Source organism: Salvia hispanica, chromosome 1 (genome assembly GCF_029641045.1).
Source record: "Salvia hispanica isolate PSC_SH4W2 chromosome 1, Shi_PSC_v1, whole genome shotgun sequence".
Classification (NCBI taxonomy): domain Eukaryota; kingdom Viridiplantae; phylum Streptophyta; class Magnoliopsida; order Lamiales; family Lamiaceae; genus Salvia; species Salvia hispanica.
Genome location: NC_142692.1, coordinates 38,236,697 through 38,261,137, shown reverse-complemented (window position 1 = coordinate 38,261,137; position 24,441 = coordinate 38,236,697). Strand labels below are relative to the sequence as shown.

At 38.8% G+C, this 24,441-nt stretch overlaps 2 protein-coding genes and 1 long non-coding RNA gene across 6 annotated transcripts; 2 read left to right on the top strand and 1 right to left on the bottom strand.

The window, feature by feature from the left end:
- The first annotated feature begins 640 nt into the window (after positions 1–640).
- Positions 641–2,335, top strand: LOC125221355 (uncharacterized). Of its 3 annotated transcripts, none has more exons than XM_089063067.1 (2): positions 641–1,091; positions 1,453–2,335. In XM_089063067.1, the coding sequence occupies exon 1, from the start codon at positions 830–832 to the stop codon at positions 1,073–1,075; it is 246 nt and encodes an 81-aa protein (XP_088919193.1). In that variant the 5' UTR covers positions 641–829; the 3' UTR covers positions 1,076–1,091; positions 1,453–2,335. The 3 variants fall into 3 exon arrangements, with proteins under 3 accessions (XP_088919193.1, XP_088919192.1, XP_088919194.1); XM_089063066.1 differs by lacking the exon at positions 1,453–2,335 and adding an exon at positions 1,307–1,407; XM_089063068.1 differs by lacking the exon at positions 1,453–2,335 and adding an exon at positions 1,174–1,223.
- LOC148933749 (uncharacterized) lies at positions 1,306–2,060 on the bottom strand. Its single transcript, XR_016134627.1, has 2 exons — positions 1,793–2,060; positions 1,306–1,698 (listed from the first exon to the last, which is right to left on the bottom strand). It is a non-coding gene; the product is annotated as an uncharacterized LOC148933749 (long non-coding RNA).
- Positions 2,336–6,131: 3,796 nt separating the features above from the next.
- On the top strand, positions 6,132–7,030 carry LOC125219785 (non-specific lipid transfer protein GPI-anchored 14-like). Of its 2 annotated transcripts, none has more exons than XM_048121849.2 (3): positions 6,132–6,523; positions 6,596–6,688; positions 6,768–7,030. In XM_048121849.2, the coding sequence occupies exons 1-3, from the start codon at positions 6,181–6,183 to the stop codon at positions 6,905–6,907; spliced, it is 576 nt and encodes a 191-aa protein (XP_047977806.1). In that variant the 5' UTR covers positions 6,132–6,180; the 3' UTR covers positions 6,908–7,030. The 2 variants fall into 2 exon arrangements, with proteins under 2 accessions (XP_047977806.1, XP_047977805.1); XM_048121848.2 differs by having other exon boundaries at positions 6,135–6,523; positions 6,596–6,694.
- Positions 7,031–24,441: the final 17,411 nt, after the last annotated feature.

Here is a 24,441-nt window from a genome sequence, read left to right as displayed (position 1 = left end):
ACGATAAAAAAAAATTAAAACGATCTTAAATGGATTCAATGTTATTTAATAATGAATTTCGTATTAGTTCGACCATTCAACTTTGGAAATTAGTTCCTAGAATTGATAAAAAGCGATCAAGCTGAGATGGGTCATATATCTATATGAGTTGGGTGAATATCCATGTCAATTGCCACCGATCAATATCAAACTTTAGGTATTCTTATTTTATAGAATAAAGTTGAGCTTATCTTACCCATACACGTCAGTGGATAGGCAATCCATGTCCACACAAAATTGTTCCTTGTTGAAAGTAATGTCTTCTTAAACTTGGAAGCTTCATGCCCTTGCACTCATGTTTCCCCTTTAAAAGAAATTAGTAGTAATAATATATGCCCTAGGATAGTTGTAAAGAAGACCGCTAACAAATATCCCACGTTTCTTCATCAACAGTTGGTTATTAACAGATTTGGCGCTTAAGAAAATGTTGACAGATTCAATAAACATAAAGTTCAAATGTTTTAATCACATAGCGTATATTTCAAATGCTTATCTTGAATTGGGCATGTAATAGAACTCAATTAGGAAATAGTGTGCCGAGCAAAATTAATTGAACTTTTACCAATTTGACGACCAATCCATGCCAAGCAGTCAACAAAGAAGCCAAGTCAAAGCCGTCGTGCTTGAAACGCCAACTCTCTCTCTCTCTACCCGCCTATATATATAGCTAATCAATCATCATCTTCATCACCATCATCAATAAGCAAGCTCATCAAGTCCCACACGATTTAAATTCCTGTTTTTGCAGTTAAAGATTGTATTCTGCTTTGTGAGTTTCACATCGTTAATCATGGAAATGGATGGAAGCACTCTGGTGAAGGTGGTGCTCTTCATTCTGGTTCAAGGCCTCGTTTATCTCATTCTCTCGCAATCGTCAAACGTTTTCTCCAAACTGCCGCGATCGCACAGCTTCAAGACGGCCAGGACCCTCAGCATCCGTCGCTGGGCCGCTGCCCTAGCCGATATTCCTGCAGCCAGCGGTGAAGCATCTCCCACAACCAAGGGATTTTTCCGCTCCTTCAGCCGGAAGGATTAATCTTTCATATTTTTTGGTATATTCTTTTCTTCTTTTCCGTTGTATGTACATATTCATATTGGTATTGATATCTATCATATGTTATTTTCATTTTCCAGTCATCCCATTCCAATATACTACTGTCTACGGAGTAGTTTATTTGGATCAATTATTTTTTTGAGTTTGAAGAGCAATACAAATAATAAACATTTAAATTTACACTTAAAATGGAACACTGAATGGACTCTTCAGATCCGGCCATTTGCTTCTTCACGGCGTTTTCTCGTTGGAAATAGCGCCGGCGATGGCTTCAAAATTGTGATTCCAGTGGGCTGTATAACCCTTTTATTTGGTATGGGTTAAAACCATTCTAAAAATTTAAATGGGTACTGAAAAAGGTCAAAATCTGGAAGCTGTACAACCTAGCAGCCCGTTGGACTCCAGCCAGTGGGTGCTGAAACAAGTCCAGAGAGCTTGGAAACTTTCCAGCGGCCCGCTGGGCCTGTTCGCGCTCAACAGTCTCAGTTTAATCCAATTTTTTCGGCAATTTTGAAGTCTAATAAGAGTGTGCTTCGTACCATTCTCTTCTGTCTTCATCTTCCAAAGAGCTTCGTGTTGATACCTTGAACATTTCATTTGGAGTTCTGTGGTGAAAGTTTATGGTCATTTTACGAACATCACGCAATGTTGTCAAGTGCTGAATTAAGGCGAAAATTCAAAGAAGAAAAAAAACATTACCTTGTGATGCCAAATCTTTTCCTTAACTTATGGAGCACGAAATATACCTTCTCTAAACATTTTTCGAACCTGTAAATATCCCATAACCCAACTCATAATATTCACCAGTTTTAGAGCCACCATTCCATCTCCCTTTTTACACATAAATTCCACCATTTTCTATAATTCTTCCATCTTCAACAAGGAGGCGAGAGACATATATTTTCTATAATTCTTCCATTTTCTATATGTATCCCATACCCGACATTGCGGGTACTCGTACCCAACCCAAAATCCTAATAAAACATTTGAAAAACATAATAATTGTCAATGTTCCCGAATTACTTTATTAATATCGATGGTAAACGTTGAATAGACTGAGAATAAAAGTGACGAGACACTCTATAGCTAGCTCGGTGAGTTTTCAATTGTATGTTCGTTGGAATATAAAAATATTTCAAAAGAACTCTTAGATAAAGTATTCCCATTGTTCCGTCTTAATAGAGGCATTTCATTTTCTTCACTCATTTTGGAAAAATAATAATATAAATACTTTTCTCTACATTATTATCTCTCTTACTTTATTTTTCTTCGCTCTAACTATTTATTTTTAATTTTTAAAAATGAGTGTGTATATGGCTATTAGTATAATTTAACTAGTATTTACTTTTTATCTCCACTTTAATTATTTGAAACATCTCTATTAATATGGAACGGAGGGAGTATTAAAAGATGAAATATAGCTAATACTAATAATAACGGGTATTATCGGGATTAACGGGTATACCATATACCCGCGCGGGTAGTGGGTATACCCGCTACTCGCAAAACTCTAAAACACACTATCTAATCCCACCCCGTTTCCTATTACCGTCGGGTAGCAAGGTACCCAATACCCGGCCAATAACAGATTGAGGTGGGAATTACCCATTACCCGCTATCCATTTTGCCACCCCTAAATATGTATACATACCGCTGACTAACTAGATCCAAAATTTAAAGCTACGTGGAAGCCCAACATCCAAAACTTGCTTATTCTACCTCTTGCTTAAGAGAAGACCGTTTCGTTAAGCCAACTGATCCTATAATTACGAGAGTTAAACAACGGTTTAGCTTTTAAGTGACCTTAACTTCAATGCTTTACATATTCATTACATTATCTTTTGTTTCATACTTCATCAATCCCAAAAGAATTTGCGCTTTGAGTTTAACACCAATTTTAATGCAAAAATAGTAAAATATGAGAGAGGTATGGAGAAAAGGTAATTAAACTATTATTAATGGGGCATGAGTCTCATCTTATTAGAGAGAAAAGACTTTCCAAAATTATGAACTATACAATATATTTTTTTAGGATAGACTAAAAAGGAAATAGTGCATATTCTTATGGAACGGAGTAAGTATTATTTAATATCTTGAAACTATGTGTTGAATTTGATAATTTTTGTATGATTATAAAGGCAAAATTTATTAAAATTTTTAAAAATAATTTTTTTTTTTTGTCATTACATATACCTCATATTACACCTCATTTGATCTCCCCTACACTCCGGTCTAGCCCACGAGCCCCAGTTCAACAATTTATTCATCAACAAGCTACAATGCACGAGGCAATGTGGCCAATAACCAAAAGAAAAAAAAAGCTACAATGCACGAACAACAAGTCCACATTCAACTCCAGCAAGATATGATCGAAGAAATTTGGATCCTTAACTGTTGAAGTTTGTTAGTACTTTTTTGTTGTTGTTTTCGTTGTACATTTTTTTGCATTTAATATTATGTGTAGAATTTAATATTGTGTTTTATATCTACATTATTTTTCTATATATTTCATTTTTTACTAACTAAAAAACTTTTTAAAATGTGTAAAATGTTGAAAAAGTAACGGAAAAGGCGGGCGTTGTTGTAGATATTGGGATAGAAACTTAAATTACTGACGTAACGTGAAAAAAAATGGAATATAGCAAATTTTGGAACTAGTTGTTTATCCACTACTTTTGTTTCTGTTTGCAAATACAAATCTCATTTTTTTTCTTTTAGTTCGTCTGCGAATAGGAGTCCTAGTTCACTTTAATCATAAATGGTACAAGGGATTCATATTCCACTAACTCATTCCACTCATATTTCATTTAAAACTAATAGTATATACAAGTGGCACTACAAAAAAACTCGCAATTTAGTGACGGATAACGAAATTATCTGTCACTAATCAGTGAAATTTCTTCACTTAACAGGTTAGTGACATAGTAAGTTTCGGCAGATCTGTCATTAAAAAACTTGTTAATAAAAAATATTATTGACAGATTTGTCCGTCACTATAGCTATTAATCCACCCAATGACGGAAAACATAGGCGACTGCTTTGCTTTAGTGATGGAATATTCTGTCATTATTTAGTGACTAGCGCTTTTAAGTCATTTTTCCGTCACTAGTTGTTGAGCTAGCAGATGCCGTCACTAGTTTCCGTCACTATCTAGCGCTTTTTTTGTAGTGTGAGACTAATATTCCATTAATTTTTTTTCATTAATTTTTTAAATATTTTTTAAAGCTCGTATCTCCAAGAAATAAGACTCTTAATAATGGATGAATGGAGTATTATAAATACAACAAATCTATGTGACCAAATTTTGTATAACCAAAATCTAGTTTATTTTAAAAAAATAGGTTTATTTATGTATTTAATTAAAGTATATGAATACATATATAGTACATAAAAAGTGTATAATATTGTAGTCATATATTTATAATTTGTGTATAATTTTTTTATTTTTTAGAACTATAAATGTAATTTATGCATACTTTTATTCAAATTTTAATAAAAAATAAGGAAGAAAATTCAAATGTAAAAATAAAAAATGAGCTTATAAATACCCTAACCGAAAGGTGATGTCATTGCTGTCTAATGAAGTCGAGCTAAATGATACTTTTGGATACAAATGTCACATCCACGACTTCTAGTGGATTGGGTTGGTGTAGGTGTGCCATTCAATGATAATCCACTTACACAACTTAGTCTTATATAAATTGTTTTGACACGTAGTAGCTTTTTTAAAACTTTTGTATATTTTTGGGGTTTTTTAATCAATAGACGGTGGGAACACAAAAGAAATATGACATGATTCAGTTCATCCGCATCTCTGTCTCTTATCCATCTCTTAATCGTCTTATCTCTTCATTATTTATGAGTCCCACTGTTAACTGTACTTTTCATCTCATCTCTTAACTAAAAGACAGCATTTGCATCCCTCCATCTCTTAATCATCTAATCCCTTAACTATTCATTCAATTTCATTTTTTATTTTTAATTCCAACAAATTCAATTAATAAAACACACACTTCATTAAATAAAATAAAAATTACAATTTAAAGGCCTAAAAAATTAAAAAATACATAATTAAAATCCTAAAAACAATTAAAAATACATAATTAAAATCATAAAAAAATAAAAAAAAACACCATTAAAAAAATTTGAGTGAAAATAGAGAATTTTTTATAGTGGATAATTTGTGGGAATGATTTGATATTTATAGAAGTGATTGGAGGCTTTAAAAAAATTGTAAAAAAATTACAAATTTGAAAAAAAACGGCTATAAACGGCTAGTATATTTTTTTTAATTTTTGAATTTTTTCTGATTTAAAAAAAATAAAAAAAAAATCAATTTTAACGGATATAAACGACGCCCACTCGCGGGTCGGCGAGTGGGCGTCACGCACGAACCACAGCTCGCCACGTCGCCAAGACGCGTGGCGAGACGTCTCGAGGCCGGCCTCTTCGGAAGGAGACATGGGACGAGATGTCACGTCTCGTCGAGACGAGATGGAGGCCGCATCGAGACGCGATGCGGATGCCCTCAAAGTGTAGCAAATAACTAGTATTTAAAATAATTGTCTTCATTTATTTTATTACTACTATTTTTCATAATAAATTTTATTATTAACTCTTTTCACTTATATTCTATTATAAAATTAATATATAAAAATATAATCTACATTCCAATAACTGTTTTATCATTTTGCAATACGAATCAATAAAACCCCTATACAGTAGTATTATTGTACATATTCTTTTATTTTTGTAACCCTATATAAATTATGTTCTCAGTTTTTCCATTTCATTTCAGTGGAATCAACTTATACCCCTAAACAGTAGTAGTATTATCGTACATATTCTTTTATTTTTCTAACCCTTAAATTACTAGTACTATATTTTTTCACTTTATAATAATACACACATCTAGAAACTCAAAACTGTAGTGGACAAGGCACTAGACATGGTGGTGGCAAAGTAATTATTGAATAAGCCAATCCAGGGATGTCAAATCACCCACCCTTTCCTTGAGTTTTTTATTTGGCCACTCATTTTTTTTTGGATAAAACGTTACTCATCAAACCTAACTCTCTCTCTAGAAAATGAATATCTCCAAGGCTATAACATTGAAATCTTGTTTCTTGTTAGCATCAACTTTGATGCTATTCACCTTATCAGTCTGCGACACATCCAAGGACAAAGAAGCATGTGCACAGTCATTAGTGGGATTAGCAACATGTCTGCCTTATGTAGGAGGAACTGCAAAATCCCCCACACCAGATTGCTGCAATGGTCTCAAGCAACTTCTCAAAACCAACAAAAAGTGTCTGTGTGTGGTTATTAAGGATAGAAATGATCCTGATTTAGGCCTCAATATTAATGTAACACTTGCTCTGTCTCTTCCTCATATTTGTAACGCCCCGGCTAATATTTCACAGTGCCCGGGTAAGCCTGCTTTATATATATATATTTATTTATATGTTCAGCTTCATTAATTGAGTTTATTAATCGATGCAGCTCTCCTCAACTTGCCACCAAATTCACCAGATGCTCAGGTTTTTTACCAACTTGGGGAAAATGCTGCCGGCCCTGTAGCAGGAGGGCCAGCTGGTAGTGGTATGCATAAATAAAATTTCCATTTTCAGTAATAATGTTTAATTAATCTGATTGTATAATGTTTTTATGGAAGCGGCGGTTCCGAGTCCAAGCAGTGGCGGACCACCCACGTCGCAGCAGAAAACCGGTGGTTGTGGTGGCAAACTGAATACCAACAGACTACTTCTTACGGCCTTTGCTGCTGTTATAACACTATTTTCTCCTCAACTTTAAAAACTAAACTCAACTAAAATAAAATTATAGTACTTCCATCTTTTCATTCCAGTATGCGTTCACGATATTTCTCTTTTTTCCAATCTGTGTGGAGTAATAAAGTTAAGTTATTTATCCTTTGAATTTATTTCTACTTTGTTTTAAATATTTGAACCTAATTTATTGATTACAGTAAAAGCATTTTATCAACTACGCTTTAATGTCACTACTATGATTTTGTATAGCCTTGTGTCTCAGTTCAATTCAACAACCAAATTGATGATATATTCGCAAACTTCTAAAATAATTATTATATCTAATTTTATCCAACATGTTATATGGATTGCTAGCATGTTTGAACTATTTCATTTTTTGAAAATATACTAGTACTATTGATTAATTGAAGTTGTCAACAAACCTATATTAACTAATGAATATTTGAAATTTTAAACATGTGAAATAATCAATTAAAAATAGTCATATTCATAATTTGGATAATGATGGACAATCGCAATATATTTGAATGAAGTAGCTAGATTGATTAATTAACTTAACTAAATTGACCAACCTAATAAATCTAGTAAGAGACATAGTTATAACTTATAATCCTTCTTAGATTCATAACTTAGCCCAAAGTCCCAAACCAAAGCCCATATAAATAAGGGTGAAGGACTGAAGGGTCGTAATAAAACAATACAACGAATAAACTGTAATTTTCTTTCGTGCATTTAATGAAGTATCACGAGTTCGTGATGCGATCTTTGAATTTGTATTTATTTACTAATAAAAAAAATACTATCTTATACAAATAATATTTGAATCATGTGCAAATCTAATTTTAATATGCTACACAGAGTAGTGAACACATATTATAACACAAAATGCGAAACAAAAATCAAACTCAGTGCATGTTCAAATGTGGACGACATCGCCAACGGCTCGGACCGGCGTCGAAGCTATCCAAGTGAGCTCCGACAAACTGGCTTGGCAACTCATCTTAGCTGACGTCGGATTGCGACCTCGACCGTTTGCCGGTGGAGCCCGAGGAGGATTGGGTGTCTCCCGGCCACTTAGACATATCACACACCCAGTGGCGAAGCCAGGAATTTCGCAGTGGGGGGTCCGAGAAGAAGAAAATTTTTAGCGCTCTCTATTAATAAATGTAGGTATTTCTCGATGATTTTGTCATCGAAATTAGTCGTAGGAAGACCCTTTTATATTCTTCCTGTTTTCATCATTTAGAATTAGAAGATCTTATAAATAAAGGAATGTTTTCAGATATTTAGTACACAAGAGATAAATGCATATCAAGAAAATTTAATCTAATAAAAAATAATTGATATAATAACTTTGTGATGACCTTAAAAAGAATTCTACGTACTAATAAAATGAAGTTTTTCATAAGTAAAGCAATTGTTTAAATGTACATATTACAAAATTTCGATAAAACTATTAATTATAATACAATACTAATTAAAAAAATTAGTTTAAATATGTATATTATAATATTTACAAGTTATTGAACAAATGATATCCTTTCAAACTATACCATTTACAAGTCATGAATTAAACACATCTCTAAAAAAATAAATTGAAACTAAAAGTTATTGGATAAATATAATAAATTTCTAAAATATAATTTGACAAAAAAAAATAGAATATAGCATTGGATAAAAGTATAAAAGTAATCTTTTATAGTGATTAGGTAAATATTGCAATTTATTTGACAAGAAATGACTATAGACTAACATTGGGCAATATTTAAAAAAATCAAGGCGTTGCAGAGAATCGAACTCAACACCTCTAAAATATAATTTGACAAAAAAAAATAGAATATAGCATTGGATAAAAGTATAAAAGTAATCTTTTATAGTGATTAGGTAAATATTGCAATTTATTTGACAAGAAATGACTATAGACTAACATTGGGCAATATTTAAAAAAACCAAGGCGTTGCAGAGAATCAAACTCAACACCTCCCCACAAGCATGATCTGTAGCTAGCATCAGCTGCCAACTGCACTACCAAGTCATTTGATTAATGGTTCTGAATATATATATAGAGTTGTGATCAATGTCGAACTATTCTTAAGGGCCGAACTAGAGACCAAATTAGGGCCTTCCATTTTCTTTGAATAGGATTAATTTACAATTCATTTTTAATTTTATTCAACTGCCACGATCTTCTTCAATTTACGATCTGCCTTCAATTCACGATCTGCCTTTGATTCACCATCGCGTTTTGCTTCAATTTGGCAATATTCTGACTCTCATGGATACTATCGACGGATTAGGATCTACATCAACAAATTCTGAGGTTGAAGACGGATTAGGATCTACTTCAACTGGATCTACATCGATCAATGATGGATCGATTATGGATGATCTTACTAATCCATGAGGATCTCTTTTTGATACGGGTTCTGATTCAGATTTAGAGCCAGAATCAGATAATACCACAGTTGAAGGTTCATGACTTTTTCCAATTGAGCAATGTGTTTTTCGATGTTTTTCATATTTGTAGTGTAAACATATTAATAATGAAGTAAATGGTCGGAAAAATGAGCTAAAAACTACGTTGGAACGTTGGAACGCTGATCCATGAGCTTAAAACTAATGAAGTAAAACAAAATTTTTTTCATGTTTGTAGTGTATATGCGATTTGTACTCATAATGAACTAAACTTTGGTTATCCTGAAGTAATAACAAGTAAAACTGAACTTCTGTTCTTGTTGAATATTAAATGCTGATATTATTGTAGTGTATATGCGATTTGTACTCATAATGAAGTAAAGTTTGGTTATCTTGAAGTAATAACAAGTAAAACTGAACTTCTGTTCTTATTGAATATTAAATGCTGATATTATTGTAGTGTATATGCTGACTTGTTTGCACATTAAAATGAACTACATATTCTTTTTAATGAAGTAATAAACTATGATAATGAAGTAATATAATTAATTTGCTTATATAGTTAGGTTTATTACCAAAATGAAGTAATAAATTGATAAGATGAAGTAATATAAATGATCTGTTTTCCTATTAACTATAATCTAGTTAGTATGAAGTATTGAATTCATATAATGAAGTAACATAAATGATCTGTTTATATAGTAGGCTTTATTACTAAAATGAAGTAATAATACATAATAATGAAGTAAATTACAGTAAAAATGAATTAACAAAATATTATAATGAAGTAACATCTTTAACTGATGTGTTGTTTGCACATTAAAGTATGTCATCAATTCGACTCTTATTGAACTAAATGAACTAAATTGTTGTTATAATTAACTAAATTTGTAGGCATAAATTGTTTGTTTTAATTTTCCACTAACAGTAGTTTGCATGTTTTATATCAGTGTCATACTTACCTGACTGTCCATCCCAACTGAAGCCCTATATAGGACAGATTTTTCCTAAACTTGATGATGCTACTGAGTTCTATAATAAGTATGCACGGCATGTTGGGTTTGACACTCGTAAACATGGATAAAAAAAGGAGGGAGATCTTGTCACATGGTTATATGTTGTGTGCAGTAGAGAAGGTCAGAAGAAAAATAAAATGCAAGGGCATGAGTCAAAACGCAGACGTTCTTCTAGGAAGTGTTTTTGCAAGGCTAAAATTGCCTTTAAGTTTTGTAAGGGAATTGGTTTTGTTGTCAAACAGTTTGATGAAAAACATAATCATGATATGGTGGAGGGACGCCATAGGCGATTCATGAGGCTGAATCGCAACATTGATCTAATGCATCAGAAATTTATATTAGATTGTTCAAGTGCAAACATAGGTCCTACGTTGACTTTTGAAGATGCTGCTTTTTTTGTTTAGACTGCGTACACAAAAAAGAATAACAAGTTTCCTAGGTCCAGCAAATCCACTAGATCACAGGGTCTAGGAACTCACTGGTCGTTGGAAAATCTCGGTCGTCGGACACACATAATACTTCTTCAAAAACCCTCAACCACTTATACTAAAACTTAGCACAGAGAAGTAGGGATCGATCTCACAGAGATGGATGCGTAATGAACATGCTCAAGGATTTGGAAATTGTTTTTGGGTTAGCTGCTGCCACGCATTTTTTTGGGTTGAGGAAATTAGACTAAACTTGGAATTGAGATCTGCTACGCTAACATATAGATCTAGGCAGAACAGAAATCATGCAGGTAAATTGAAATCCAGACAATCACTAGATCTAAGAAACTATTCTAAATTACCTCGACCTGGGAAATAAACTGACAGTGGGGACCATGGCTGAAAAAGCAAAGTACGGACGAAAAGCTGGAAAAAACAACTAACTAAAGTACTAACTAACAGGGACATCATCTTCTCCAATTCTAATTGCACAAAAACTCAGAAGAAACAGGTACAAAGCGTAATCGGAAAACAGAGCAGACTGGATTTTAACAATTTAACGAAGAACAATTAGGAACTAAACAGATCTACGGCTACTAGACGAAGTAAAACAGAAAGGAAGTAGAAAACTCAAAATTCCATGCACAACTTGAATCCCCTGTTCAGATCCAACCTCGAATGCTAAATCCACTCCGGATCCAAGCATCCGACACAAACTCCGGCCAAAAACATTCCATAACTACAAAATCACCAAACAACCTCCGATCAACAACAACAACACAGATCTACAGCCAAATTCCCCAGATCAAGCACCAAAGTGACAAAAACAGAGATTAACATGCAACTTGCCGAAGTAAAACTTCAAACAACAGGATCAACGTAGATCAACACGAGATAACACCAATATAACAGAAACTAAAGGAATGCATAGATAATCAGTAACAGCAACAACCAAATCGACTTCCAAAAGTGAAGTTCGAACGAAATAAAGTGCATAAAAAAACAAAAGTAAATAGATTGTATCTTCGCCCTTCATGCGGACGGTGTTACGACGGACTTTCTCTGAAGATGAGACCATTAAAACCCTAAACTACCCCAGAACTCCCATTTCCCAAGTGTGTGTGTTGTGTGTGAGCTAAGAGCGAAATTGTGTATCCTCCTTTGTGTGTTGCATGCTCCTTTATTTATAGGCATTGAAGTGGGGCCCAGCGAGGTATAGATAGTCTTTGTTGACCTCAGCTATTGACTCCCTTCTTCTAGCCTCCTTTTCCTTCAATTCTACTTACTTTTCCTTCATTCCGTCGCTAGTCCGTTTCATCCAGCTTCTCCTGGATCTAGCGATTCTGTCACACACCTGGCTTAAAAACTGTGTTAGACCCAGTAAAATATAGTGTTTTTCACCACTTAACCGATGCATGAAATTAGCCTTATCAAACTGCTCACACTTAAAGCATACTTGTCCTCAAGTATAAAGACAAGAAAAAGAATAAGGCGAATTTCAAAGCAAGGTTATCCCCTGACCGACTCTTTAGACTCTAGACAGACTCCTAGACCTAGACATAACTGACGTAAAACACTTTAAGAAAAAACACATAACACATAAACACATATGCATGAGCTAGCTTCAACTTTTAGGCAACCGTCCCCACAAGATTAAGGTCAATCCAACAGGCTGCACTCCTCCAAATAGGCCCTTTCCCTTCCTCTACCTAGCCAATCTGTCAGTTCGTCAAGATAGCCTCTAACTTACCCAACTGTTGGATTCACTCGATCACTAATTCCTCACTAGGGATGTTAGGATCGCTTCTCTCTTAAATTATTGCCATACCACTGAAGCGTCGGGTTATGAGAGTTTCCTCCTCTTTTCCTGGGTCAGGTTATTATTGTTCCTGCCCTTAGACACCTTCCCCCTGGACTTCGTCCAGCTTATACCTCCTTTTTTTATTTTCATTTTTTTCTTTTTCTCCTGTTTTCCTTTTTCTCTTTTTTTTTTCTCTGGACTTCGTCCAGCTTATTCCTCCATTTTCTTCTCTCCTCTGGACTTCATCCAGCTTATAACTCCTTTTCCTGGACTTCGTCCAGCTTATACCTTCATAACCCAATCCCCCCCCCCTTTTTTTTCTTCCCCTTCATGACTCTTCTCCCTAAGCATTCAGTGGCGGCCCCTTTATATGTGTTAGCTCAAAGTTATTTAAGGCTTATAACTCACTCTTATAGTGGGGCTTCACAACTAAGTAAGCTAAGGCATCCTCTATCGTTCTTACTTCATTCAGATTGACTTGGCTTATTAAAGGAAAATGCTTCTAAGTTGAAATACCTCATATTTTCAATTACTTTCACTAAGGAGATCATGCCGTATTGTATTCACTGGCTCATGCGACACAAACAAAAACTAGACCTAAAGACCCTTATCATCCTGACAAATACATGCATTGACTCCTCTCCCCCTCCCACTTCACTCAAGCTTGTCCCCAAGCCATCGTCGTGAAGGGGGGTAACAGGGAGATCAATGCAACACACAACAATAGTTTATGAAAAGAAAAACTTCTCACACTTAGACCAAACAACGGGCTAAGTGGGAGAAGACACAATCAAAACAGAAAATATAAACTTCTCACACTTAGACTGGGAGAAGACACAACAAAACAGATAGCATTTAACAAATGGACAACAAATACAAAGAAAGATAACTGAAAGCAAAAATTAAAAGTTACTTGGTCATGGGGGTGATTCACTTCTGGGGCTGGCTCCCTCGAGAGCCAGACTGGGGTGGGATTCCGGGTCGGGTCATCTTCACCTTCTTCTTCGTCGGCTGCTCTGGTTCTTCTTCTTCCTGTTCTGGGCTTCTTCATCAGAGACTTTGATTTTTTTGGGATTGACACTTTCTTGGGGATGGGTGGGGAGACCATCTGCTTGAGCGGTTGCGGTGGTCGCTGGACAGAGGGGCTGCTCTGGACAGGTTGCTTGACCTCACTGCTGGACCCAGGAGTTACCTTCGACTGGGTCAAGGGGAGTGTCTTCTGCAACCATTTCATCATCTTCATTACAAGGTCCACCGCCTCCGTCATGCGCTCGTTTAGTTTGGCGGATTTCACCGCCAAATCTGCAATATTGTCCCTCAGGGTCTTCACCTCTTCCCGGCTTCCGTTCAATTCTTTCTTAATCCCCCCAAGTTCCTTCACCATTTCCTTTCTCATCGTCTGCATCTCTTTTCTCACATCCTGAACATCCTTCCGTAGCTCTTTAACTTCTTCACTCGGCATGGCCTCCGCAACCTCCTCTGTCTCCGCCTTCACCTTTTCTCCTACCGTGTAGAAGAAGGTTTGTTTTCCGTGTGCTTGAAGCAACCCCTTGTTGAAAAAGTATTCAACACTGAAAACCTCAGGGGGCTCGCACATTACGACTAAAGGTGCGGCTTTGGCTATCTTCATTTCAACGTTCCGCTGGAGGTAGGCGCCTAGGAGGTGGCAGGTATACATATGTCGAACAGGGTTGCTGGTCATTTGATGACGTGCTTGAGCCAGCCAATAACCCAGATGTACCTTAACGCCCTTTGCCATGCACCAAGTGAAATAAAGGTCGGTAGTTGATAAACGTCTGAGCAAAACGGAGGATTCTGTCCTCGATGTGAGAAGCCTTGGAGTAGCTTGACTTGAATGTCCCTGCCTTGGAGTGAGTGATTAGTTCCCATGTTGCGTGTACTCTGAATCCCGGCATATTCTTTGGCACACCGATCATTCTCTCGTTCCATATTCCTTCGTCATCCTTAGCCTTGGTGAACAGCTCCATCCTCAAGGACCATTCCCGGATGCTCATCTCGTGTTCCTCATTAAAGAGCCTGAAAGTTATGGAGTCCGCATCAAGGTCAGAGGTGTTCTTCAGTCGGAATGTGGAGAAAAACTCCCGTGCTAGGTCCACCGGTACTTTCTCCTGGCTGTGCTTTAGCAACCACTCGAACCCTATTGAGTAGATACATGCGCAGAAATCTTCATCGCATGCGATCATCCGAAGTTCCTTGGAGCTGTACTGCTTCCCAGACTTAGCCATTTTCCCTGCACTGCATCGTTCCTTGTACACTGTGGCCCGTTTCTGATCGTCGAACTGCCTCATCGACTCTAGCAGCTCCTTAGTCAGCCAAATCTCTGGTCGTCCAGGGACAAATTCCTCTCCAGATTCCCCAAGTTCAGAGTCAGACTCATGAGTAGGCTTGTCTTGTTCCTCGGCAGAGGGATCTTCGGTCACTGGGGAAAGGGTCTCCTCAACCTCCTGGACGGAGGGAGCTTTCCTTGACCGTGTAGACGTGGTCGCCGCTGCCTTTCCTTTTCTCGCTCTCTCCTTGACCAGGCGACGTTCCTCTACCTCCTCAGCATCTGGAACTAAGTCATCAACTTCGTCGAGCAGACTCCTCCTGGCTTGTCTCCTCTCTGTCCTCTTGTCCACTTGGGGTTCATCCTCTTCCTGGTCATCCACCAGGTCCACGATCAAACTCAGCCCTTCCTCAACGGGCTCCGGTACTCCAGTAACATGTAGATCTGTTTTTTCCACAAATTTTTCCGGGGTGTCCCCCACATCATCCACCATCGGGGTTGCCCCCTCAATATAAACGGGGGTTTCCCCCTGACATCACTTGGGGTTGCCCCCTCTTCCATGGGTTCAGGGGTCGCACCCCTAAAATCCGTAGGGGTTTCATCCCCGGTCTCCATAGGGGTTTCCCCCTTAGCCATCGATTCTTGAACAGGGGTTTCCCCCTCCGCAACTTCTACTACAACATGGGTTTCCCCCTCAACAGTACTTTCCACAACAGGGGTTTCCCCCTCAGCATCTTTCTTACCCGCAGAATTAGGGTTTTTGTCACCTTGTCGTTCGGTTTCCACCTCTGTTCCGCCGTTCGTCTTCCCACCATCCTCCGGCCGTTCGTGCACCGCCTCTTCTTTATCCGCCTCCCGTGAAGCGGTTTCTGCATGTTGAGATCCAGAGTCTCGAAGCCCTTCTTCTTGGAAAACTGCTGGTTGCGCCGCCGAATCCGCTGGAATTGTCAGTGATGGTATGGCCACCGCGGATGTCGTTAGGCTAGCGGAAAACAGTGCGTACACTTCCTTTGCTTTCTCGACGCTCCCCAATTTCTGCGTCAACTCTGCTAGCAGGGCTGCGTCATACACCATTGGCTGCAAACTTCCGGTGGCCTGGGTTAAATCCATTTCTGTAGATCTGAAATTAAAAAGAAACTTGGTCGAATTTGGTTAGGATTTGTGCTTTAGAGAGAGAACGAAAGTAGAGAGGAGGGAGAGGAAATGCAGTTTTCGTCAACTCAGATTATTGGAGAGAGAAGCGACGGTTTGCCTTTTCTGATGAAAAGATGGTGCGGTTGCAGGCGTGATGTAAGCAACCGTACACCTCCCATAAATATCGGCCAAATTTTTAAATTCAAATTATCTCCATCCCTCCTCGACCAGGCTCTCCTTGACTTCTTCCTCCAGGCTTCCCTCTCCTAGCTGATTTCCCTGACCATGACCCTATACTAAAAAAAAAAAAAATGAAGACGCCAGACTCCTAGGTCAAGGTTAGAGAATACAAAATTGGTTATCCCTTGGAGTCTGGTACTTCGAAAATATTTTTGGGAGATTTAAATTGTATATATATATATATATATATATATATATATATTTTTTTTTTTCTTTGTTTGAAAAATAGTTAAACTATTTACACATTCCTTTTGAGTATTCCCGAGATTCCCTGGTTCAGTACATATTTTCAAAAATGTCAACCAATTTACCTGACCCAGGAATTCATCGAGAATACCCCATAGTCTGTCTAGGCGATAGTAGAGAGTGCGCGTAGTGGAACTTCCTCCACTACACACAGCTCAGAATTATCCCTATAGACTTTCACTCTATGACCATTAACAAGAAAAGGGACAGAGTTAGAGGCACTTCCCTGGATTTCCACTGCTCCGTTTGCGCGGAGGCCGACGATGGTATATGGACCGATCCACTTTGACTTTAACTTCCCTGGCATCAGCTTGAGCCGGGATTGGAAAAGGAGCACCTTCTGTCCCACATGGAGTTCCTTGACCCGGAGATTTTTGTCATGCCATAACTTCGTCCTTTCCTTGTACCACATGGCAGATTCATACGACTCCAGCCTCAGCTCTTCCAGTTCTTGTAACTGTAATTTCCTTTCTTCTTCACAAGCCGAAGGCTTCATGTTCAACTCTTTTACTGCCCAGTACACCTTGTGCTCGATACCCACAGGTAAGTGGCACATCTTGCCAAACACAAGCCTGTAAGGTGACATCCCAATAGGCGTCTTAAAAGCAGTTCTGTAAGCCCATAATGCATCACCGAGTCTCTTGCTCCAGTCCTTCCTTGAAGGATTAACTGTCTTCTCCAATATCGCCTTGATCTCGCGATTAGAATTCTCCACTTGGCCATTAGACTGAGGGTGGTACGGGGTCGACACTCTATGATGAACACCATATTTCTTCATCAGGGCCTCGATGGTGCGATTACAGAAATGTGTTCCTTGATCTGAGACGATGGCTCTAGGAACTCCATATCTGTTGAAAATATTGGTCTTCAGAAATTTTGCCACCTCCTTTGATTCACATGTTGTGGTGGCCCTAGCTTCTATCCACTTAGACACATAGTCTACTGCAACCAATATATAAGTGTTCCCACAGGATGATGGGAATGGTCCCATGAAGTCCATCCCTCATACGTCGAAAATTTCGCACACAATCACCGGGACCTAAGGCATCTCGTCCCTCCTTGAAATTCCCCCTTTCTGTTGGCATCTCTCGCAACACTGGCAAACCTCAAAGGCATCTTTATTGAGTGTCGGCCAGTAAAAACCGTTGTCCAATACTTTCCTTGCTGTCTTCCTTGGTCCAAAATGACCTCCACATGCCAAAGTGTGGCAATGAATTAGCACATCTCTTTGTTCCCATTCGGGAATGCAGCGCTTAATCACTTGATCTGAACACATCTTCAACAGGTAAGGATCGTCCCAAAAGCAATATTTGGCTTCGCTTTTAATTTTCATCTTCTGGGCCCGGGAAACTTCGTCTGAACTTGGCACCTCTCCCGTGACCAAGTAGTTGGCTAAGTCAGCAAACCACGGCTCTGCGTTAAGTGTGTGCTTCCCTTTATCGGATTCTCCTAGACTGGTTAAAGCCAAAACTGCTTCCCAGCTAATTGGTCTAGGGAATTTCTCCAGAAAATACAAATGCTCTTCAGGGAAAGCATCGGGTATGGACTCTTCTGTTTCCCCTTGATATATTCTGCTCAAGTGATCGGCTACTCTATTCTCCGTTCCTCTTTTGTCTCTCACTTCCCAATCAAACTCCTGCAAGAGCAACACCCAACGGATTGACCTCGGCTTAGACTCTTTCTTAGCCAGTAAGTACTTTATTGCTGCGTGATCTGTGAAGACTACAACCCTCGACCCAAGAAGGTAGGGTCGGAATTTTTCAAACGAGTATACGACAGCCAACATTTCCTTCTCCGTGGTGTCATAATTATTCTGAACCTGATTCAGAGTCTTAGAAGCATAGAAGATCACATAATTTTTTCCGTCAATCTTCTGTCCCAGGATAGCTCCCACGGCGAAATCACTCGCGTCGCACATTATCTCAAAAGGGTGATTCCAGTCTGGCGCCCTGATAATTGGTGCTGACACGAGTCTGTCTTTGAGCAACTGAAATTCCTTCTTGCACCCTTCGTCAAAGACGAATTCCACCTCGTTGTGCAACAAATGAGTGAGTGGTTGCGCGATTTTCGCGAAATCCTTGATAAACCTCCTATAAAAACCTGCGTGACCTAGGAAGCCTCTAACCTCTTTTTGGTTCGTGGGGTATGGTAACTTTGATATCACTTCTACCTTTGCTTTGTCTACTTGTATTCCTCTCTCAGAAACCACGTGACCCAGGACAATGCCTTCCGTCACCATGAAGTGGCATTTTTCGAAATTCAACACTAAATGCTTCTATTGGCATCTTTTCAATACCAGATCAAGGCTGGCCAAACAAGTATCGAATGAGTTCCCGTATACGGTAAAATCATCCATGAATATCTCAATGCATACTTCCAGCAGATCCGAAAAAATGCTCATCATACACCGCCGGAACGTTCCTGGTGCATTACACAATCCGAACGGCATTCTTCGGTATGCATATGTACCAAAGGGGCACGTGAATGTGGTTTTCCCTTGGTCCTCTGGGTTAACTTAGATCTGGAAATAGCCACTGTATCCGTCAAGGAAACAAAAATACTGTTTGCCAGCCAATCTTTCTAACATCTGATCAATGAAAGGTAGAGGCAAGTGATCCTTCTTTGTGGCCTCATTCAGCTTCCTGTAGTCGATGCACATCCTCCACCCCGTTACCAGCCTAGTGGGTACCAATTCGTTCTTATCATTCTTGACAACCTGTATTCCAGACTTTTTGGGCACCATATGGACAGGACTGACCCACTCGCTATCCGGAATGGAGTAGATGATCCCTAGAGCAAGCAATTTTAACACCTCCTTCAGAACTTCTTCCCGCACGTTCGGATTCAGTTTCCGTTGTGCATCTCGGTGAGCCTTTGCACCTTCTTCTACACGGATGTGGTGCATACAAAGATCAAGGCTGATTCCTACTAAATCTGAGAGAGTCCACCCTATTGCTTTCTTGTTTCGTCTGATGACTTCCAACAATTCCTTCTCCTGCTCCTTTGTCAGGTTACTGTTGACTATTACTGGGAATGTCTCATTCACCTCCAAGTAAGCATACTTAGGCCTGGTGGAAGTGTCTTCAGTTCCTTCTTTGTTGCATTCGTCTCCTAGGGCAAGGGATTTGTTTCTGCAATATCCGGTAATGCCTCCTTCCCAGACCCAGGAGAATTCTCCAGACTAGCCACGTGAGCCGATCCCCTTGATCTAGCTGACTCAGGATTTCTGCAAAACTCCATGATGGCCTCTGTGAGTTCCTCATCTGTTAACTCCATTGTGTTCATTGCTGCACGCCACCCTACAACTTCTCTGTCAATTAAATGGCTCAACTCCAAGTTGTCAATTTGTTCCTGTATCAATTCCGTCTCAAGATATTCTTGGACCAGGGGGTTAATAATATCAATAGCATACAGATTCTCAACATCTAATGGCCTTTTCATCCCCTCATCTATGCTAAATGTATATTTTTCCCCATTATAATCTAAACAAATTGTTCCATCGATAATGGTCTTAGTAGTACGCAAAAATGGTCTCTCTAAAAGTACGCCACTAGACTCAGCAGACTCATTATCATTTATCTTGATCACATAGAAATCAGCAGGATATAGAAAATCATGCACGTTAACGATGACATTTTCCAACACACCTTCAGGACAAATGCAAGTTCTATCTGCTAACTGGATTACCACTTTGGTAGCGACCATCCTTACTCCTGTCAATTTCTTGTAAATCGAAAGCGGTAAAACATTGATAGATGCCCCTAGATCACACATAGCATGCTCGACCTTGATGTCCCCTAGGGAAATGGGTAATGTGAACATACCTGGGGCTATGCATTTCGAGGGCATCCTTCTCTTTTGTATCACAACAGACACATTTTCCCCGATCACAATCTTCCCGTCTAGTTTGGTCTTCCCTGCAATGAATTCCTTGATGAACTTGCTAAAAGCAGGCATTTTCAGGGCTTGCAAGAATGGCAAGTTGATTTCCAGCTTGCTAAAAATTTCCATGAGATCCTCTGTGTCATCCTTCTTTTTCTTTGCTTCCCCCCAGTATGGAAATGGTTTTGCTCGCTTTACTGCATTAGTGGAAGTCCCAGCCCGGGTTTCACCAAATTCCCTGCTTCCTTCCTTGCTCACTACCTTAGGTTTTGGATCTAGGAAAAATGGGTCACTTGGTCGAGGCAGAGATCCCCCTAAATCTCCCTTCTGGAGGTCATCCTGAACAAGGACTTCTCTGGGTCTAGGGCTATCCCCTTGAAACACTTGACCTTCCTTCCCTTTATTCGCCTGTATGGGTACCTCCTCGTCAATCTCTAGGGTTGGTCCTTCATAGCCCCACCCGGATCTCAAGGTGATTTGACTAATGTTTGCTCGGTCCGGTGGTTTAACCGTGGCAGGAAGTTTCCCTTCATTTCCACGCATCTCATTCAAAGAAACTGCGATCTGGGACAATTGCTTCGCCATCATGTCCATGGCGGCTTTATGTTCCGACTGAGCGTCTTGCAATTTGTGCACCACGTCGTTGTTGGAATGCAAGTTGTTCTGCATGAACTGCTGTGAATTCACTAGGTCATGGACCATGTCATCCAAACTCCTTTGTGGCCTGGAGTTGAATTGATTAAAATTCGATCCTTGACCTTGGTTCTGCTGGTGCTGGCAGCGGAAGCGTGCGTTCTTAACAAATCACATAATAATCAGATCTATTTAGCAGATTATTTAGACAAAATCTATTCGCGTAATTTTCACATGTATCATGCTCATAACTTGAATTAATCATGCTTTAAGAATATTGAAAACCTAAAACATGCTTTTCTACGGAGCAGAAAAATACCTAATTAATTCTCCAAAGAATTGAAGATGGCTAGCTACTTCTCCACGTGATGCTTTGAGTACTAAACCACAAATCTTCTCTCTGGTTCCCGAACTGTACTCCAATATCAGTGTGGGCTGATCTTACTAGAATACTAGGACTTAAATAAAGAAGACAGAAGAAATCCTTTTTGGAATAGGACTGAAATTCGAAATCTCCTACAGCTGGGAGTTTTCGAAATTTTCGAAAATTTGAGAAAAACAAATTGTTAATTCTGTCTCCTTTATTCTCCTATTTATATTAAGTTCCTTTTGGGCCCAGACAGGGATCTATGGAAGGCTTTGGATATGGGCTCATCCAATTTACTTTTTACTAATTAAATTGAACCCACAATTTAATATAAGTTATAATTGGAATATTACGAGCAGCCACTACAGAAGTAATATTGAACTCTCCCCATCCAAATCCGAAATTATAAGTAATCCGGGTTTCCGTTTATCTTTCATTTCCCGTGCTTAAGATTAATATGTCCATTAATTAATTAATGTCTGCTATTGACTTAATCAATTAACTTCTTATTAATTCCAAGAGTGGACTTAGCATGAAACACTTATTTATTATTCATAGAGTAATCATACTCCAACTAGCTAGGTTCCGAATAATAAAACTTCGTTTCGCGCTCCTCTTGAGGACATTATCAAACGAGACTCACCTCGTGCACGATTCAATATAATAGCAATCCTAGCATCGCTAGGTATCGATCACCACTACCCAATATATCAGGATAATTGGGTTACGAAAAACCCGCACCATTTGATAAGTCAAAGCAATGCATAATCAATACCGTATGCTCAATGCTAACCTACATTGATTAAGAAATAAATATTTATCAAGACCTCGCCTTTCAGTAGATAGCCTAAGGCAAGTCTTGCTGTTAGATCCGTTCAGTGCTATACCACACCAATGTCATCTTATTTCAGTAAGGCTTAGAAATATGCGGACTGACATTGCAACCTTTCTCGATGGGTAGTCAAATTCCATCTAGGTTGTGAAATTCATCTTTTTCTTTGTTTAGAACTGACCGTATTACCTTAAAGTGGACGACGCCCACAACCAGTCTACTAAAACAAAAGACTTAGACTTTGTTAAGTTAACTTATACATTTAAACATGCATTAACATCCATTAAATGTAAAACATAACAACATTATGACAAAAATAATCTGTTTTATTTATTGGAAAATAAAATAAGAGTTTTACAGTATTCAATCACTCGAAACGTGATTTCTAGTATACAAACTCTAACAATCTCCCACTTATACTCAAAACACTTTCGAGTATACAAAAAATGTGCTAACGTCTAAATCTCCCACTTATACTGAAAGCGGATTGAGGTCTTGAATTAGTCGAACTCCCATTCCTTCAACATGGCTTTCAAACGGCTTTACCGCTAATGCCTTCGTGAAAGGATCTGCCAGGTTGTTTTCTGACTCAATCTTGACCACTTCTATGTCTCCTCTCTGCACTATATCTCGAATGATATGATACTTCCTCTCTATGTGCTTGCTTGCCTTGTGAGCCCGTGGTTCCCTCGAATTTGCCACAGCACCAGAATTATCACAATAAACGGTGATGCTCTTGGCATATTCGTAACCACACCTAAGTCCAGAAGGAAGTTCTTAAGCCATACAGCCTCCTTTGCAGCCTCCGAAGCGGCCACATACTCGGCTTCCATGGTAGAGTCTGCAATGCATTTCTGCTTTACACTCTTCCAAACTATAGCTCCACCTCCTAAGGTAAACACATATCCGGAAGTTGATTTCCTCGAATCTAGATCAGCCTGAAAGTCTGAATCTGTATATCCTAAAGGACAGAGCTCGGCTGCATTGTAAACTAGAACATAGTCCTTAGTCCGATTAAGGTACTTGAGTATGTTCTTTACGGCAGTCCAATGTCCTTGGCCGGGATTTGATTGATATCTTGCTACCATGCCAACAGCAAAGCAGATATCGGTTCTAGTACAAAGCATAGCATACATGAGACTACCAACTGCCGAGGCATATGGTATTCTTCTCATCTCTGCTATCTCAGATGCTGTCTTAGGACACATCTCTTGAGATAACTGGATGCCATGTCTGAAAGGTAGGAAACCTTTCTTGGCATCTTGCATGCTAAAGCGTCTAAGTACCGTTTCGATGTAAGATTCTTGGGATAAGCACAACATTCTCTTACCTCGGTTCCTAAGAACCTTGATACCGAGAATGTGTCCCGCATCACCCATATCTTTCATCTCGAACTGGCTGGACAACCAGGTTCGCACTGATGACAACATCTTTTTATTGTTTCCAATTAGAAGAATGTCATCTACATACAAAACTAAGAACACAACATTTCCCTTTTCAACCTTCTTATACACACAACTTTCATTAGGGCATTTTTCGAATCCAAACTTTTGAACAGTTTGATCGAAACACTGGTTCCATGATCTAGATGCTTGCTTGAGGCCATAAATGGCCTTCTTAAGCTTCCAAACCATGTGTTCCTTGCCCTTTACTACATAGCCTTCGGGTTGTTCCATGTAGATGGTCTCCTCAAGACTCCCGTTTAAAAACGCAGTCTTAACGTCCATCTGCCATACTTCCCAATCCATGTAAGCTGCTATAGACAAAAGTATACGGATCGATTTGAGCATGGCCACTGGGGAGAAGGTCTCATCGTAATCGATGCCTTCCTTTTGGGTATACCCCTTAGCCACTAGTCTTGCCTTGAAGACTTTAACTCTTCCATCGGGTCCACGTTTACGTTTGTATATCCACTTGCTCCCAATGGCAGTACAGCCTTCGGGTAGGACAGACAAAACGTAGACGTCTTTGTCTACCATTGATTGTAGTTCCGAATCCATTGCTTTCACCCATTCGCAATGATCGACATCTGCCTGCACCTCTGCAAAATTCCAGGGATCGAGTACATTGCTGTCCGAGGAGTGATCCATGCACTCTCCCAAACCAATGTATCTATCGGGCTCATGAGAAACCCTCCCACTGCGGCGCGGCACTACAATATTTGGTGTATTAGTTGAAATTTCTGGAATTGTTTGTACACTAGGTAATTGTTCTTGGTTAATGGAAGTTATAACTTGAGTGAGCTCTTCAAGAGCTATCTCACTGCTGGGCTTATGAT

Bases quoted from the DNA above. Each gene is read 5' to 3' on its own strand.
- LOC125219785 (XM_048121848.2), top strand. From the start codon at position 6,181: ATGAATATCTCCAAGGCTATAACATTGAAATCTTGTTTCTTGTTAGCA. The intron at 6,524-6,595 runs GTAAGCCTGCTT...TAATCGATGCAG, and splicing joins TAATATTTCACAGTGCCCGG to CTCTCCTCAACTTGCCACCA. The intron at 6,695-6,767 runs GTATGCATAAAT...TTTTTATGGAAG, and splicing joins AGGAGGGCCAGCTGGTAGTG to CGGCGGTTCCGAGTCCAAGC.
- LOC125221355 (XM_089063067.1), top strand. From the start codon at position 830: ATGGAAATGGATGGAAGCACTCTGGTGAAGGTGGTGCTCTTCATTCTG.